Here is an 18,950-nt window from a genome sequence, read left to right on the forward strand (position 1 = left end):
TAAATCCAGAGAGGGGGCCTGCTCTTTGTCTCTTGCAAACTCTTCAAGCCTTGCAGCCTTGCAACCTTTGCAAGGTTGGCAGAGAGAGAAACCCCCCACCTTTTTTTTCCTTCTCTCCAGTAGTGAGTCTGGTGCACTTTCAGGCTCCCCTCTAGATTCTGACCCCCATTTCCCCACCAATGTCTCAGGCTATTGAGCTCACCTACCCTTCCAGCACCGATGTGTGGACTCGGAGCCCTGGGCGTCCGAACTCTCCCCGCTGGTGTCTGTGTGACATGCACTCCCCTTCTTGCACTGGCGTGCAGACCCTGCGGCTCCCGTGGCTCGGCTTCTGCACGGTGGGCGACCTTGTTCTCCCAGCAGGTCCTCCGATTCACAGCCACTAGATCCAGAAGAGTTTCCTCTGCAATATTTTCCTGGTCCTTTTTCTGAGGCTACCATAACTCCCCTTTTATTAAACTAAATTTTCCCGGACTATCGGTGCACGCCCTCACTATTCCGCCATCTTGGCTCCACCCCCAGGTGTCTGCTTTCAACTGCCACCGGGTGGGGTGGTGAGGGCAAGGGACAGAAGCGAAGGCACTCAAAAAAGTTCAGGGAAAAGGAAATGAAAGATGTTCATTTTGGTGCAGACATGTTTGTTCATGGTACACCTTTTCTGTGAACTTTTTTTTTTTTTTTTGACAGGCAGAGTGGACAGTGAGAGAGAGAGACAGAGAGAAAGGTCTTCCTTTTTGCCGTTGGTTCACCCTCCAATGGCCGCCGCGGCCGGCGCGCTGCGGCCAGCGCACCGCGCTGATCCGATGGCAGGAGCCAGGAGCCAGGTGCTTTTCCTGGTCTCCCATGGGGTGCAGGGCCCAAGCACCTGGGCCATCCTCCACTGCACTCCCTGGCCACAGCAGAGGGCTGGCCTGGAAGAGGGGCAACCGGGACAGAATCCGGCGCCCCGACCGGGACTAGAACCCGGTGTGCCGGCGCCGCTAGGCGGAGGATTAGCCTAGTGAGCCGCGGCGCCGGCCCTGTGAACTTTTTGAAGACTCCCCCAACTCTCCAGTGTCTTGGACTGTGGCGCACCAAAATCCTGAAATGGCCTATACAGTCAGTTTTACCTTGACAGTTCGAGTGACTGGTGTGTTCCAGCCTGGACATCTGTCTGTTTAGCATCACACTAATGGCTTGAAGTGGCTGTGGTCAGGTAAGTTGACAACGCCAGAGGATAAACTAGGTTTGACCCTATTGCTTCAAACTCCTTCCCTCTCCCTTCTCCACACACTCCTGGGGTAGGATTCCCAGGTTTAAGAAGCACCAAGGATCCAGTGCTGTGGCATAGCGTGTAAAAGCTTGCCTGGGGTGCCGACATCCCAAATGGTTCAAGTCCGGCTGCTCCATTTCAAATCCTGCTCTCTGCTATGGCCTAGGAAAGCAGTGGAAGATGGCCCAAGTCCTTGGGCCCGTGCATCTGCATGGTAGACCAGAGGAAGCTAATGGCTTCTGATCGGCACAGCTCCAGCCAACTGGGGAGTGAACCAGCAGATGGAAGACCTCTCCCCGCCCCGTCTGCCCCTCTTTGTAACTCTGGCTTTCAAATAAGTGAATGAATGTTAAAAAAATGCACCATTGGAGGAATAGATAGTGAGGGTCATGAAGGGTAGCCTGGATCTATTTTTAGAAGAATGCTTTAAACAGCAAACTAATAAATGTAGGCCTCAGGTAAGCAACTTGCTTGTCCCTGAAAGGTTTGTGAATGAAGGAGTAAACTGGGAAAGCAGTGTCTTTGAAATATGAAGCTCAAAGCAGCATGAAGGGCGTTTGGCAGGGGTGGATATCAGTAGCAATAATGGAATGTGCAATCTACTGGAGAAGGCAACAGGACCTTGGACCTCAAGAGTGGCACCAGGTATTTAGAGAACCGAGGCACTTAGCACCAGACTGTAACCTGGGTCATGTCACTCTGCCATCCCCTCACTCCCACCCAGAGGCCTATAATTAGCTACTTCCTCCTGCTTGCCTTGCCCTTCACTGTTCCCTCTTCAGCAAGAATCCTGATCTCTGCCTTGTTCTGGATTTCACAGGAGCCATAGCCCCTGACACGGCCTACAGTCCTGACCAGTACAGCCCGCACCTCTTCCCATCACTCTACCCAGAAGACCTTTGTTGTGTCATCTTCTGGGAACCAGGCATGATCTCCCAAGGCTGAGGCCAAGGTTGCAGTGCTGGGAGGATCCAGCATGGGGATTCAGGGACCTCCCTCCCAAGTGTGGTTGCTCAGTGTTGGCTGAGGATAAAGAGTGAAGATGTAGTACCTGAAGGACGACATCTTCCTCCAGACCCCACACCCCCCCTTGACCCACAGAGCCTATTTCTGGGTCCCAGCATGAGTGCTGCAACCTCACTTCCTCAGAGACTCACCTGCAGGGAACTTGCAGCCTCTTCCAGCGCCTGAATGTGACTGCTGGGGGAAGTGTGCCAGGACATCTGTGTGAGAGGTGACCAGCTCATCACACTAGTCCACTCAGCCTGGGCCCCCTGCAGGCCTATGGAATGGCCAGAAGGGAATCCCCAAACCTCCTCCCCATGACTCTCCAGGTCGAAGGGGTTGGCAGAAGGTCAAAGTGCTCAGAGCCAGCCCAGAGATTCAGGCTGAGAGGGTGGACATGGCAGGAACAGCTGAGACTGGGCTCTTGAAAAAGAAGCCAGAGGGAGGGCAGAATGGTGCTCTGGCAGAGGCGGGGGAGTGGGGGTGGATCAGGGCTGGGGTTGGCAGAGCATGGATGAGTAGTACCTTGACCACCTTGGTATCGTCCTGAATGCTGAGCAGTAGTGGGACCTGGGATGCACAGACCTCTTCATGGATGGTAGCCAATCCAGAATTTCACTATTTGATATAGGACAATGGATGGCAGCACCAACTCAAAGTTTCAATATTGAATGTAGGACTTGGCCCAGGACAGAGATGGCTGGGATCCTCGTGCTGTGCCTCTCTGCCATAGAGCGCAAAGCAGAGAGAAAGAGGGAGCTGTGTCCCTGGCCCTCCCTGGCCTGGCTTCTTTTGCTCCCACTTCTCATTCTCCATGTCCAGGTAACACTGCTTACACTGTGTTTATATGTTACAAAGAGGATTTATTGCCTGAGGAATTATCTTCTGATGCCCAGATTGAAGACGCATGCTCCGGAAACAAAGATTGTAGTTTCAGTCCTTGGACCTCATCTAGGACTTGTACCTCTGTGTCCTTGTAAGGAAGCAGGTCAGGAATGCCACAGCACAGTCTTCAAAATATACGTGGTTATCACAGAAGTCAAGATGTGGCTGGGTTGCCATGCCAACTTGACCTGCTCAGGCAGACCTCTCATGGGGATGTAAGGCTTCAATGCCAAGGCCAAATCAGCTCCAGTCATGAGTTCTCCAACACCAGGACCCTGTATCCCTTTCCTGGAGGGGCATTTGAGGGCTGAATCACAGCCCCTCTCCCCATCCATTCCCATGTTCTCTCCCCTCCCCAAACTCCATCTCTCCCTCCTCCTCCCCAGCCCTTTATTCCTACAACATAACCATGTCTCTTATTAAATTGTATTAGGAAGAAGGGGGAAAAGCTTGAAATTTGGATCTGTGACTTTGAATCCACATGGGGAAGGTTCAGGGAGAGAAGATAGACTAAAAGCAGGCAGAGCTTGTTGGGAGGAAGAATGGTGGAGACACTGCTCCCCCACAAGCCTTTTCTGAACTCTGCCTTGTGCACCAACTCTTCTGAGCCTCCAGAATTCCTTAGAGGTTGCTTTGAGCAGGCAGGGCCTATGACACCAAGAGAAATTGAAGTCCAAAGAGTAATTTGCTTAGGATTGTCCAGCTAGAGACCAGCAGAGAGACTTGGTGCAGGCCTCCAGACCCTACCCCCATGCTGTCTTGCTGCATGAAATCCCTGCTCCAAGGGGCCCCAGGCCTTGCACTCAGGACAGAAAGAAGCTAGGAGTGGTGGAAGAAACTGGACAGGGTAAGGTGCAGGGAGTGGGAGAAGGCAGTCATCAATGACCAGGAAGCTAAGGGAGGAGGGCAAGAGCAGTCTCTTCGGCCTTTTCGCTTTATGCCACATGTAGGATTTTTAGACACATTTGTTGATTGTTCATTCTGGAGTACAGAAAAGGAAAAATTACAACCTGAAACCAATGAATGGCAGCTGAGTGTTCTGGTACATAACCTCCCCAGGCCCACTCACTGCCTAAGCCTCTCCCTACTCACCAGCCATACCCTCCTCCTCCTCATTTCTCTGTTGCCCTCACCCTACCCTCCTCACCTCTTTCACCTGAGACTTATTCCCCTCAACTTCACACCCTCCCTCATGCATAGGCCCTGCCCACTGAGGCCTCAGAATTCCTGAGCATGATGCATGATGATGTTGCCTTGTGACAGGGTCAAGAGGTCACACTGGCTCAGCATCTCAATGTGGGTCATGTTGCCAGTTGGGAAGAGGGTGCAGGGATGGCCAGGACACCCTTAATCATCAAAGTGAGGACACGGGATTGAATCAGGCGTGCATGGACCACATCTACCTCCTTCCTGTGTGCCAGGCAATGCTATAAGTACCTCACCCACTCACACCTCCAAGAAAACCCCTAAGAGTCAGGAGCCCTCATGGTCACTATGTCAGCAATGAGGGAAACTTGAAATCATGACTTCAGTGAGGAAGCTGAGACAGCAGGTAACTCTGATCCAGAGCTCAGTAGCTGAACCTTAACACCATGCTGCTCTATGCAATGTGCACACCTGACACTGTAGGGTTAAACTTATGAATACAAACAGAACTGAAAATAAATCTTTAAGAGTGGGAATAGGAGAGAGGGGAAGAAAGTGGGAGTGCAGGTGGGAGGGAGGGTAGGGCAGGAGGAATCACTATGTTCCTAAATTTGCATATATGAAATGCATGATGATCAACCTTCTCCCTCGCTTACCCTGGTTCCTTGTGTCGATCCCCCTCTTCGTGGAGGAACGACACAGGACCCTGCGCTGTTCTTTCGTCTGCTCGGCCCTCCCCGGGTTTGCTGCTGGTTCTTCCCGGGTTGGCTACTGTCCCTTCCACCTCCGTGGAAGGGCGGTTCCCCCTGGCCACTTTCCCCACTTCCGCAGGGGAGCGGCACACCGCCGGCCGGCTCTCTCGGGAGCTGCACAGGTGTTCCTTCAGATAGATGTTCCCCTTAGATGTTCCTGGTGCATGTTGTCTCTCTCCTCCTTTATAGTCCTCTTCCACAAATCCCAACTCTGCTACCCACACGCCGAGTATGCTGCTCTCCTCCAATCAGGAGCAGGTCCTGCTGTTTATTGGTTGAACTGGAGGCAGCTGTGTAGAAGCTGTTTCTCCCTTCTCAGCGCCATATTGTGGGAGAGCAGATGCATAGAATAAGTCTTAATTCCAGTAACTTAGTCTAGTCCGAGTTGCTCCCCACACCTTCCTCCTTGTTAATGTCCTTGCTGTTGGAGATGCCAACAGCCACCCCTTTCCTCCATGGAAACAGAGCTTCTTGCAGCCTGTGGGGGCTTGCACTTTGTGCTTTTCCAGGGACAGAGGAGGAAGTTGCTGCAGGGCCTGTCCTGGGAGACTCTGCCAGATAGTCTCACATCTGGGAGCCTGCCAAAGCAGTGTGAGTGTCCCCAGGATCTCTCGCTAAGAAACTCCTTACTGCAATGCTGCTGCCCTGTGTCCAGGGGCACTGGCAGTGTGTCGAGGTGTTCAGACCTCCCCCTCCAGCAAAGGCAGTTTGCCTAAAACCCTTTCCATGGGACTTAAACTCAGGAGTTGAGTCTCTTTCCCACCATAGGCCCAGCTATTTCCCCATCCCTTACCTTCCCTCTCATCTAGCCTGGAATCCAACTGGCTCTGCCCCAAGAAGCCTTTGGAACTCAGGTTGCAGGGATATTTTCTGAGTCAGCAGGACGGGCTGCCATTCCTCTTGCTTGGTTGGGGGCAGCCAGGCAATGTGCCTGGAGGCCTTTGTCAGGCCCTGTGTGTTGATGGTGTGGTTCTGGGGAGGGGTTGGGAGGAAGGAGAAGGTTGGGCTAAAGCAAGTCAAAGGGGCTGGGGAGGAGTAGGGAGACACTTGGGGTTACCCAGAGGCAGAGAATGATTTGTTTCTTTTAGAATCACGTGCTTAGGATATAAAAAAGAGGGTAGAGCAATAGTCTAGGCTCTTGGAAAAGCAGGAGACAGCAAATCCATACAGCTACCCTCTCCCCCATGCCAGCTTCCAGGTATGAGCCAAAAGACACACACTCCCTATGCTCAGAGGACTGACTCCATCCTGGGCCCGTTCTCAGTCTTCACCATAGGCCGGCAGCCCCTTGGTGGGGGCTGAGGAAGAAGAGAGGCTGATTGGTGAACCTTGGCCGGAAGAAGCTTCCTCAATGAATAGGCCTTTCAGACACAAGGTTGATATGGTCCCTGTGTGCTGAGATTCTCCTTGCCTTGGAGATAGGTTAAGCCTGGTAGGGAAGGAGATACAACAGCAGGCACTGTGTACTGTACCATCACAGGGTGGGGTGATGTGCACGTGCAATACACAGATCTACATGGATGGAATCTTCAGGGCTCTTCTTTTTCCTGCTCTCCTTGTCTGTTACTGTTCCTTGGCCTAAACCCTAGAATCCAATCAACAAAACCTTCCCTCTGTCTCTTCCCTGAGCTGTTCTGATAGAGGGTATTCCAACAGCTGCAGTATGCTTACACTATAGGTGAAGGTTTTTTTCTGGGGGTGATACCTCAGGGCAGGGGGATGTGAAGGAGGCAGGGTAGAGGGTGCTCCTTCCATATGTGCTGTTCCGAAGTTCCATTCTCCAGTCAAGAGTCCATCAGACACGTTGTCTGCCATTCTCCCAAGATAGGCATGTTTGTAGGCATCAGGTGTCCACAGCAGGGACAGCCACACCTGTCTGGTCCCAGACTTGAATGACCTTCAGGGAAGGAATTTATGCTCTGCAAATAAATTGGCTTATCTATAGTTACATTTTTATTATTTTGCTTTCCTATTTTTCCTATTTCCTAGCAAACTCCCTTTGTAAAGAATGAAGAAAGGGTGGGGAGGAGCAGCGCTCTGGTGCAATGGGTTAAAGCCCCTGCCTGCAGTGCTGGTATCACATATGGGCAGTGGTTTGAGTCCCAGCTGCTCCATTTCCTATCCAGCTCCCTGCTAATGCAACTGGGAAAGCAACAGAGGAGGGCCCAAGTCCTTGGGCCCTTACATTCATGTGGGAGACCCAGAGGAAGCTCCTGGCTTCAGATAGCCTCAGCTCTTTATCCATTCATCTCATGATGGACATCTTCATTGATCCCATATTTTGGCTATTGTGAATACTGCTGTGATAAACATGGTGGAGCGGGTATATACCCAGTAGTAGGATTACAGAATTATATGGCAGTTCCATTTCCAGTTTTTAAGTAAACCCATACTGTTTCCCAAAGTGGCTGCACTAATTTACATTTCCACAGCGTATAAGAGTTACCCCTCTGCACATCCTCACCAGCACTTGCTGCTCTCTGTGTTTTGATAGTAACCATTATGACAAGGTTGAAGTGATATATCATTGTGAGTTTTTTTAAAAGATTTTATTTTATTTATTTGAGAGGTAGAGTTACAGACAGTGAGAGAGAGATACAGAGAGAAAGGTCTTCCTTCTGTTGGTTCACTCCCCAAATGGCCGCAATGGCCGGAGCTATGCCTGTCCGAAGCCAGGAGTCAGGTGCTTCTTCCTGGTCTCCCAGAAGGGAGGCCCATGCGGGTGCAGGGGCCCAAGCACTTCGACCATCCTCCACTGCTTTCCCAGGCCACAGCAGAGAGCTGTATTGGAAGAGGAGCACCAGGGGCTAGAACCCGTGCCCATACGGGGTGCTGGTACTGCATGTGAAGGATTAACCTAGTACGCTATGGCGGCAGCCCCCATTGTGAGTTTGAAGTGTAGAAGTATAAAGCACTTTTTTATACATAGCTATTCACCATTTATATATATATATATATATATGTATATATATTTTTTTTGAGAATTGTCTATTCAGGACTTTTACCCATTTCTTAACTGGATTAGTTGTATTTTTTCCCTGTTGTTGAGTTTTTTGTGTTGCTGATATATTCTAGATAATATTCCTTTTTGGATAAATAGCTTGCAAATATTTTCTCCCATTCTGTTGGATATTTCTGCATTCTTTTATTTCCTTTGGTTTACAGAAGGTTCTGAGTTTGATATTGTCCCATTTGCCTACTTTTGCTTTTGGTGCCTGCACTTTTGGGGTCTTATGCAAGAAGTCATTATCTACAACAAAGTCTTGAAGTGTGTATTTTCTTTTACCAACTTTATAGTTTGAGATCTTACATTTAGGTATTTGATCCATCTTCAGTTGATTTTTATATATGGTGAGAGATAGGGACCCAATTTTTCTACCTGCGCACGCGCAACACGCACACACACATATACATCCAGTTTTGCCAGCTCATTTATTGAAAAGACTGTCCTTTCTCGAATGTATGTTCTTGACACCTTCATAAAAGCAGTTGACTAATATGTATATGGATTAATTTCTGGGCTCTCTATTATGTTCTATTGATCTATGTTTCATAATTTTGCCAGTTCCATGCTGTTTTAATTACTATATCTTTATAGTAATGCTTTAAAGTCAAGTATTGGGGTACCTCTGGCTTGATTTTCCTCTCTTTTTTCTTTGTTAGTCTGGCTAAAGATTTGCCTTTTTGTTATTTCCTAAAAAACAATTACTCATTTTGTTGATTTTTTTGTAGTTTTTTTTAGTTTCAATTTCATTTGTTTCAACTCTGATTCTTATTATTTCCCACATCCTGCTAATCCTCGGTTTGGATTTTTTATTGATTTTTCTAATTCCTTGAGATGCACAATTGGATTGTTTATCTGAGATAGTTCTTGTAACTGGAAGGAAGCATTTATTGCTGTAAACTTCCATGTTATTACTGTTCTTGCTGTATGCTACAGGTTTTGGTAGGCTGTGTTTTTACTTTCATTTGTTTCAAGAAAACTTTTTATTTTCTTTTTAATTTCTTCAGTGATCCATTGATCATTCAATAGTATGGTATTTGATTTCCATGTATTTGTAAATTTTCCATTTTTCTTCCTGTTGATTTCTAGTTTTATTCTTTGTGGTCTGAGGAGATACATGGTATGATTTCAGTCTTTCAAAATTTACTGAGATTTTATTTGTGTCCTAAACTGTTTCATGTGCTCATGAGAAGAATGTGTGTTCTGAAACTGTTAGGTGAAATATTCTTTAAATGTCTGTTAGTTCCACTTGCTCTATAGTATACTATTATGTATCTATGATTCTCCAATGTCTCTTGTTGATTTTCTGTCTGGATGATCTGTCCATTGATGATAGCCAGGTGTTGAAGTCATCACTATTATTGTATTGAAGTCTATCTCTCCCTTTATGTAGAATAATATTTGCAATACATATATCTAGGTCATCTTGCGTTGCTTGCATATATGTTGGTGATTGTTCTGTCTCCTTGATGAATCAATCTGTTCATCAATATACAATGCCCTTTTTCTCTTTTTACAGTTGTTGATTTAAAGTCTGTTTTATTTGATATGTATACTATATATAGCTACTTCCACTTGGGTTTTTTTTTTTTTTTGCAAAGTATATCTTTTTCCAACATTTCACTTTCAGTCTGTGTATTTTTACCTGTATAGTGAATTTCTTATAGGGAACATACAGTTGGGCATTTTTAAAAACTGATTCAGCCAAACTATATGTATTGACTGAGGACTTTGACTCATTTACATTCAATATTAATACTGATAGATAAGAACTAATTCCTGTGGTTTTGTTGATTTGTTACTGATTGTATCTTCTCTGCTAGTGAAGTTGATAGTGTCTTGTGTTTTCATGGTATTTACTTATAATGTAGGTCTCCTTTCAGGATTTCTTACAGGGCTGGTCAGGTGGTGACGAATTCTCTCAGTTTCTGCTTAATGAGAAGTAGCTTTGTTTCTCTTTAACTTCTAAATGATAGCTTCATTTGATACAATGTCTTGGTTGAAAGTTTTTTTCTTTCAGGATCTTGAATATATCATCCCACTTTCTGTAGGTTTCTGCTAAGAAGACTTCTGAGAGTTGAATTCGTTTTCTCTTGTTGTCTTTAAGGTTATGTCCTTGTCTTTGACTTTTGAGAACCTGAGCGTAATATGCCATGGAGAATATCATTTTTGGTTGAATCTCTTTGGATCCCTCTAAGGTTCAGGGATCTGGATGTCCATCTATCTTTCAATACTTTGGAATTTTTCAACCATTATTTCACTAAGTTCTTAATGGCTTTTACATCAACTATCTCTATAATACAAATATTTGTTAACTTAATGATACCTTTTATGTCATGTAGGCTTTCTTCATTATTTTAAATTATTTTCTCTTTGTTTTTGTCTGACCGGATTCTTAAAAAAATACTTTTACTCCAGACCAGAATTCTTTCTTCCACTTGGTTTATTTTGTTGCTGAAGTGCTCAGTTGTATTTTCTATTACATTGATTTAAGTTTTCAGTTCCACAATTTCTGTTTGGTTCTTCTTAATGATTTCTGTCTCTTTTTTAAAATTTATTTTTAAGGAATACAAATTTCATAAGTACAACTTTAGGAATATAATTATTGTTCCCACCATACTTGCCCTCCCACCTATACTCCCAACCCTCCTCAACCTCCCTCTCCCCTTGCCAGTCCCATTCTGCATTTTTTTTAATTTTTATTTTTTATTTTTTTGACAGGCAGAGTGGACAGTGAGAGAGAGAGATAGAGAGAAAAGTCTTCCTTTTGCCATTGGTTCACCCTCCAATGGCCACCGTGGCCAGCGTGCTGCAGCCGCGCACAGTGCTGATCCAAAGGCTGGAGCCAGGTGCTTCTCCTGGTCTCCCATGTGGTGCAGGGCCCAAGCACTTGGGCCATCCTCCACTGCACTTCCCTGGCCACAGCCTAGATCTGGCCTGGAAGAGGGGCAACCGGGACAGAATCCGGAGCCCCAACTTGGACTAGAACCTGATGTGCTGGTGCTGGAAGGCAGATGATTAGCCTATAGAGCCATGGTGCCGGCCCCCATTCTCCATTAAGATTCATTTTCAATTAAGTTTGTACACAGATGACCAACTCTGTACTAAGTTAAAATTTCTTTCTTTTTTTTTAACTTTTATTTAATGAATATAAATTTCCAAAGTACAGAATATGGATTACAATGGCTTCCCCCCAATAACATCCCTCCCACCCACAACCCTCCTCTTTCCCACTCCCTCTCCCCTTCCATTCACATCAAGATTCATTTTCGATTATCTTAATATACAGAAGATCAGCTTAGTATACATTAAGTAAGGATTTCAACAGTTTGCTCCCACACAGAAACATAAAGTGAAAAATAATAGATGATTTTTTTTAAATGATGATGAAATCAGATCAGACCTATTGTCATGTTTAATCCCAGTGAGAGTCAAGTTGGGAGTTGAGAATTTCTTTTTTTTTTTTTTTTTACAGAGGATCAGTTTAGTATGCATTAAGCAAAGATTTCAACAGTTTGCACCCCCATAGAAACACAAAGTGAAATATATTGTTTGAGTACTGGTTATAGCATTAAATCTCAATGCACAACACATTAAGGACAGAGATCCTACATGAGGCGTAAGTGCACAGTGACTCCTGTTGTTGACTTTACCAATTGACACTCCTGTCTATGGCATCAGTAATCTCCCTATGCACCAGTCATGAGTTTCCAAGGCTATGGAAGCCCTCTGAGTTCTCCAATTCTTATCTTGTTTAGACAAGGTCATAGTCAAAATGGAGGTTCTCTCCTCCCTTCAGAGAAAGGTACCTCCTTCTTTGAAGACCTGTTCTTTCCACTGGGATCTCACTCGCAGAGATCTTTTGCCAGAGTGTCTTGGCTTTCCATGCCTGAAATACTCTCATGGGCTTTTCAGCCAGATCCGAATGCCTTTAGGCCTGATTCTGAGGCCAGAGTGCTATTTAGGACATCTGCCATTCTATGAGTCTGCTGAGTATCTCACTTCCCATGTTGGATCACTCTCCCCTTTATTTATTCTATCGGTTAGTGTTAGCAGGTACTAGACTTGTTTATGTGCTCCCTTTGACTCTTAGTCCTTTCATTATGATCAATTGTGAACTGAAATTGATCACTTGGACTAGTGAGATGGCATTGGTACATGCCACCTTGATGGGATTGAATTGGAATCCCCTGGTATGTTTCTAACTCTACCATTTGGGGCAAGTCAGCTTGAGCATGTCCCAAATTGCACATCTCTTCCCCATCTAATTCCCACTCTTATGTTTAACAGGGATCACATTTCAGTTAATTTTCAACACTTAAGAATAACTGTGTATTAATTACAGAATTAAACCAGTCATATTAAGTAGAATAGACAAAAAAAATACTAAGAGGGATAATGCATTAAGTTGTTCATTAACAGCCAGGGCTATGCTGATCAAGTCACTGTTTCTCCTAGTGTCCATTTCACTTCAGGAGGTTTCCTTTTTGGTGTTCAGTCAGTTGTCACCGATCAGGGAGAACATATGGTATTTGTCCCTTTGGGACTGGCTTATTTCACTCAGCATGATGTGTTCCAGATTCCTCCATTTTGTTGCAAATGACTGGATTTCGTTGTTCCTTACTGCGGTATAGTATTCTAAAGAGTACATATCCCATAATTTCTTTATCCAGTCTACCGTTGATGGGCTTTTAGGTTGGTTCCAGGTCTTAGCTATTGTGAATTGAGCTGCAATAAACATTAGGGTGCAGACTGCTTTTTTGTTTGCCAATTTAAATTCCTTTGGGTAAATTCCAAGGAGTGGGATGGCTGGGTCGAACGGTAGGGTTATCTTCAGGTTTCTGAGGAATCTCCAGACTGACTTCCATAGTGGCTTCACCAGTTTGCATTCCCACCAACAGTGGGTTAGTGTCCCTTTTTCCCCACATCCTCGCCAGCATCTGTTGTTGGTAGATTTCTGCATGTGAGCCATTCTAACCAGGGTGAGGTGAAACCTCATTGTGCTTTTGATTTGCATTTCCCTGATTGCTAATGACCTTGAACATTTTTTCATGTGCCTGTTGGCCATTTGGATTTCCTCTTTTGAAAAATGTCTATTGAGGTCCTTGGCCCATCTCCTAAGTGGGTTGTTGGTTTTGTTTTTGTGGAGTTTCTTGATCTCTTTGTAGATTCTGGTTATGAACCCTTTATCTGTTGCATAGTTTGCAAATATTTTTTCCCATTCTGTCAGTTGTCTCTTCACTCTCCTGACTGTTTCATTTGCAGTACAGAAACTTCTCAATTTGATGCAATCCCAATTGTTGATTTTGGCTTTGACTGCCTGTGCTTCCCGGGTCTTTTCCAGAAATTCTTTGCCTGTGTTTACTAAGTTAAAATTTCAACAATTTGCAAACACACACACACACAGACACACAGTTTAAGAACTAGTTTTACAGTTAACTCCCATAATGGAATTCATTGAAGACAGAGGTCCTGCATGGGGAGTTAGTGTGCAGTAACTCATGTTGTTAATTTAACAATCAATACTTTTATGTATGATGTCAGTGACCACTCCAGGCTCTTGACATGAGCTGCCTAGGCTATGGAAGCTTTTTGAGTCCACAAACTTCATCAGTATTTGGACAAGGCCATATGCAAAAGGGAAGTTCTCTTCTCCCTTTAGAGAAAAGTAAATCCTTTTTTGATGCCCACTTCTTTACTCTGGGTTCTCACTCACAGAGATCCTTCATATAGAACATTTTTTACCACATTGTCTTGGCTTTCCATGCCTGAAATGCTCTCATGGGCTTTTCAACCAGACCAGGAAGCCTTAAGGACTGATTCTGAAGTCAGAGTGTTAAAGTGATTGTCATTCTATGCATCTACTGTGTAGACTGCTTCTCAGTTAGAACATTCTCTCCTTTTAAATTCTATTATTATTATTATTACCAGGCACTTGATCCTATTTATATGATCACTCTAAACACTTAATCCTATATGTTCACTTGATTTCTACCTCCTTATTGAATTTTTTATTCATACCATCTATTGCTTTCCTCATTTCTTTAAACTATCTTTATTTCTTGCATCTCAATGAGTTTCCTTAGAATTATTATTTTGACTCTTTTCTTCAGGTATTTCATATATTTCCTTCAGATCAGGATCTATTTCTGGAGAACTATTCTGTTCTTTTGAAAGTGTCATGTTCCTCTGCTTCTTTGTATTCCTTTTGCCCCAATTTTTATATTTGTGCATTCCTTTTTTTTTTTAATGGAGCAGGTTTCATTTGAAACTAATTTTTTGTTTAGATGGAATGTAGAATGAAACTTAGGTTGTTGCTTTGGCCTTGGTTCTGAGGTGAGCCCAGAAATGTAACTTCTTTTTCTTTTATTTAAATATTTATATATTTGAAAGGCAGGGTGGCTGGGAGAGATAGAGAGAAGAGATAGAGATGCTCCATCTGGTGATTCATTCCCTAAATCACCATAAAGGCCAAGGCTGGACCTGGCTAAAAGCAGGATCCAGGAGCTTGGAACTCCATCTGAGTCTCCCACACAGGTGGCAGGGTCCCAAGCACTTGGACCATTCTTTGCTACTCTCCCAGGCATATTAGCAGGGAGCAGGATGGGATGGAACTGGAGAAGCTAGTACTCCAACTGGTACTCTTATGTGATGCTGCCATAGCACGCAGCAAGTTAACCTGCTGTGCTAAAACACTGGCCCTGAAATGTAATTTCTGAGTGACTTCTTCAGCAGTAATCTGTGTCAGCAGTGTCTGCCAGTGCCACAGTTGTCTAGTCTGCATTAGCTTGTGGAGCATGTAGTATGACTTTGAAGGTGATGTGTACTTTCAAAATTATGTGTCTTTAGTCCCTGGAGAATTGGGCATATGATACACAGAATGGTCTGTCTCTTTGTCCATTCAGGTAAGCCCAAGTGATGCTGGGACTTGTGGCACCTAAAGTTATGGCTCTTAGACTGTGTGAGGTGGATAGGACCTTCCTCAGATTCTCTATTTTGTGTGACTAATACTGGGGCTTATGGTACCAAGATCCCAAGTCCCAGAACTGGGAAGACACACTAAGAGAGGAACTTACTCCAGTGCCACAAGTTGAATATGGATTATTCTAATGAATGCATACTGGCAGATATCAATCTAGAGCAATAGAATGAAGGTAGGTGCTTCTCTGGGTCCCAACAGAATATGTTCAGGTGACTCTGAAGAATATAGTTCCCCCTGGGTCATAGATTAATGATCACAGCCCTGGAGTTGCAGGAAACAGTAGGGTCCCCAATCCAGCTCTCACATGGTGAATGAGAGTTATGCTGGCGATTGTGGACTGGCAGTTAACAGCCTGAAGCCAAGGAATGCAGATAAGGCCCTCTCAATCCCACAGGTGAGTGCCAGTTACTCCAGAGACTATAGTACCAACAGCAATAGTCCTAGAGTTGAAGGCACAGAGGGGACTTCCCCTAGTTCCCACGTGGCAGGCAAAGGTGGCACTGGGGCCTGTGTTCTGGGCTCCAGGCAGCCTGTGGTAAAAGCTGCAGAAGGGGGTTGGTGAACAGCCCCAAGAAACCCAGGGGGAACTTGAGCCAGCAAGTATAGCGCCATGGCTGTGCCCAGAGCTCCTGCATTAGGTCTGCGGAACTCTCATAGCTAGGGCTGCCTCACTACAGCAATATAGGGGGTTGTGACACTTTCTGCTTGCCTCTTCCTGGCAAGATGACATCTCCTTTCAGGGCAACTGGGGAAAGGGTGGTGGATGTTGGCACTGGGAGGCATGCTTCATGTCCCTCTTTCTAGGGGCCCTCCGAGTCTCTGTGGTGTTAGCAGATCTTGCCATTTTTTAAATCGAAGTTTTTCAATTAGTCTCCTCAATTCTAATGTTGGATATATAGAATACTTTTGCTGGCAAGGTGGCATCCCTCAGCTGGGGAGCCAGGTAGGAGCTATGGGTAGTGACAGTGGGCAGCAGTAGTGGCATGCATTGTATTTCTCTCTCTGCTCCTTTGTGGGGTCTCTATGCCATTTGCAGTTCTTGTCACTTCTGCACTGAAATATTCCTTCAATCTCCTCAGTTCTAATATTTTATATATAAAACCCTTTTCTCAGCAAGACAGCACCCCTGGAAGGGGTGATGTGATAGGAGTGGCAGAAGCAGTGGTGTGCTCTCTCTCTCTCCCTCTCTCTTCTGTTTTTTGAAGTCCCCATGCCATTTACTGCTCCACTCATTTCTTTACTAAAGCTTTCCCTCAGTCAAGGTACTGGAAATGCAGTTCTTCCACTTTTTCTGAAACTTTTTTTCTAGCTGAGGTGGATAAAGATCCTGTCTATTAAGCCATCTTGATCCCTCCTTCATAGTGACTTTTTTTATTTGACAGATAGAGTTAGGCAGTGAGAGAGAGAGAGAGACAGAGAGAAAGGTCTTCCTTCTGTTGGTTCACTCCATAAATGGCCAGCACAGCTGGCGCTGCGCCTATCTGAAGCCAGGACCCAGGTGCTTCCTCCTGGTCTCCAATGCGGGTGCAGGGGCCCAAGGACTTGGACCATCCACCCCTGCCTTCCCAGGCGACAGCAGAGAGCTGGACTGGAAGAAGAGCAACCAGGACTAGAACCCAGCACCCATATGGGATGCCAGCGCCGCAAGCAGAGTGAACCATGGCACCAGCCCCCATAGTCTGACTTTTGGGAAAGTTTCCTTCAAGTTTTGGGCAGCAGTGGTCCTAGTCTACAAATTGCACATACTTCACCTGGGAAGGGACAATTGCTACATGGTGACACCAGCAGGTCCCAGTCACAAGCTCATCTGAAGGTCTCCCAGATGTCCTTCCTACTTCTCTGTCCCTCACTCCATTTTCACATTTATTTCTTTTCTTTGAACACAACTCTTCAGTGCATTCAATCTCTTCCCATCCTCTGAAATATCAAAGGAAAAGACAACTTTCTCCATGCCCACCATAAAGTAGCACAGGGTAGCAGAGAAGGATGTGCAATTTGGAGCTAGAATGCCCAGGTTCAAATCTTTCCTGCTTCATCAACTGGGGATTCTAGAAGTTTCTTAACGTCTCAAAATCTTTTACTTGTACTTTTGAAAAATGAGATGAATAATAGTGTCATAGTGTGATTATGAGGGTAGAATTACACAATACTGATAAAATTGCTAAAGCAATGCCTAGTAGATAGTGTTTACTCATTATGCCTTTTAAAAAATGAAGTTAACCCTGCTACATCTTTTTGTACATTGACATTTTCTTACTTCCTCAGAAACCATCTTCCATGCATAGTTACCAATTTTCCCAAATAATTTCAGACTCTATCATGCATGGAAGTGATAGCCAGAGAGTACATGTTTGATCCAATGTCATGCAAATCGGTAGTGGCAATTTTAGGCTAGAAGTCAGGCCAACTAATTTCTCAGTCAGTGAAACTACCGTGGTGTTATTATATGTCCCACCTTAACATAACTTATTTTATACCCAGTTGCTTGATCAGATGTCTTATACCATTCTGAACTACGAAATGCCTATCTGGTCAGGGCAGTCATTTGACCTGGCATTAAAGGTCCTTTGTAAAACATGTTTCCATTCAGAAATGTTTCACATTCTTCTTGTCAATAAACTATTATCAAAAAAAAATTTGCGGTGGGATAAAGCTTTCTTGCATTGCAATTATATTACTTTGTATATTCTGAGGTTCTATAGGATTGAGGCTGCTTTGAATCACTCCCAATTTTACCCTATGAGGTCTTACCTCTACTGAATGTCATTATTTGTTCACTGCAAATACATGGTACAAGGCAAGTCATAAGTGAGCATGGGGTAAATTTCCATGGAATGAAGAAAGAATCAGTGGTAGAGATTCCTTAGACATGCATATTTATTTAACAAGCTTGTTCACTATCTATACTGCAGAGACTAGACAATCCTTTTAAGGGTTGGTCTGGAGATTTCAGGAAAACCTTGTTAAGAGAAATGAGTCTCAAACATTTGATTGCTCTGTGTCTGTGGAGAGAAGAGGAAAGCACACAATATGAGTTAGAACTTTTCAAGGAGGGAATATAATTATAATTGGGTAAGGATATCAGGGCTTGTTAAAAGAAACCGAACTGGCAATAGTTGAGAATGGGATCCATCAGATATTAGCCTTAAATAAGTATTAATTCTTCTGATATAGGAATTAGAGAAGTCTTCCAGAGTGTTAATGCTCTACTCCCAAGATGTACATTTCTGTATTATAGGGCAATGTGAACAATCTGAGATCAATTCAAAGATGTAGATGATTTTATGTTTAGGAGGAGTGGTTTTGACCTTCAGTGCAAATGACTTGCCTGTGTTGCAGGGGGCACTGTATTCAGCAAAAGCTGCTTCATCTGAAAGAAACAACAGAACAGCTTGAAATTAGGAGCTGCAGAGGGACAGAGTTTTGTGAGAGGCTTTGACACATTAGGACTGCAAACTGTCCTGAGTCATAAATTGCACAACTGCAGAAATGTCAGCTTTCTAGGGAAATAGGAAATTTCTACTTTTGATATCTTTGATATACTCCTAGGAGAGAATCACTGTGGGTATGTACACTTTCAGTTATCCTTCCATATTTGGTTATTTTATTCTTTCTTCTTTAAAAAGGATTTGAAATTTATTTATTGACAGAGAGAGAGAGCGAGAGAGGGTGAGAGAGAGAAAGAGAGCACAAGAGAGAAATTTTCCATGGTATTGCTGAGGCCAAAGTCTTGAATGAGCCAGGAATTCAATCCATCTCTCTTCATGTGGGTGGCAGGAGCTCAATCACTTGGGCCATGACCCAGGATTCACATTAGCAGGAAGCTGAAGTTAGGAGCTGTAACTGGGAATGAAAACCAGGCACTCCAAAGTGGGAAACAGGCATCTTAATCACCTGGTTAAATGCCCGTCCCCATAACACATC

At 44.6% G+C, this 18,950-nt stretch overlaps 2 protein-coding genes across 2 annotated transcripts in view; one reads left to right on the forward strand and one right to left on the reverse strand.

Annotated features, from left to right (window-relative positions):
- Positions 1-18,950, forward strand: part of LOC149124684 (uncharacterized) — a 173,619-nt gene that overhangs the window by 73,951 nt on the left and 80,718 nt on the right. The gene's annotated exons all lie outside the window — the stretch shown is intronic.
- Positions 17,861-18,950, reverse strand: part of LOC100353095 (alpha-2-macroglobulin) — a 66,753-nt gene continuing 65,663 nt past the window's right edge. The window contains exons 35-36 of the mRNA XM_089303318.1: positions 18,355-18,396; positions 17,861-18,028 (exon numbers count right to left, since the gene is read on the reverse strand). Coding sequence (XP_089159444.1) covers positions 18,006-18,028; positions 18,355-18,396 — 65 coding nt within the window. The 3' untranslated portion in view covers positions 17,861-18,005. The remainder of the gene's footprint in view (positions 18,029-18,354; positions 18,397-18,950) is intronic.

The sequence above is a fragment of the Oryctolagus cuniculus genome, chromosome 9 (genome assembly GCF_051225735.1).
Source record: "Oryctolagus cuniculus isolate XC-2025 breed Fujian yellow rabbit chromosome 9, ASM5122573v1, whole genome shotgun sequence".
NCBI classification, from domain to species: Eukaryota; Metazoa; Chordata; class Mammalia; order Lagomorpha; family Leporidae; genus Oryctolagus; species Oryctolagus cuniculus.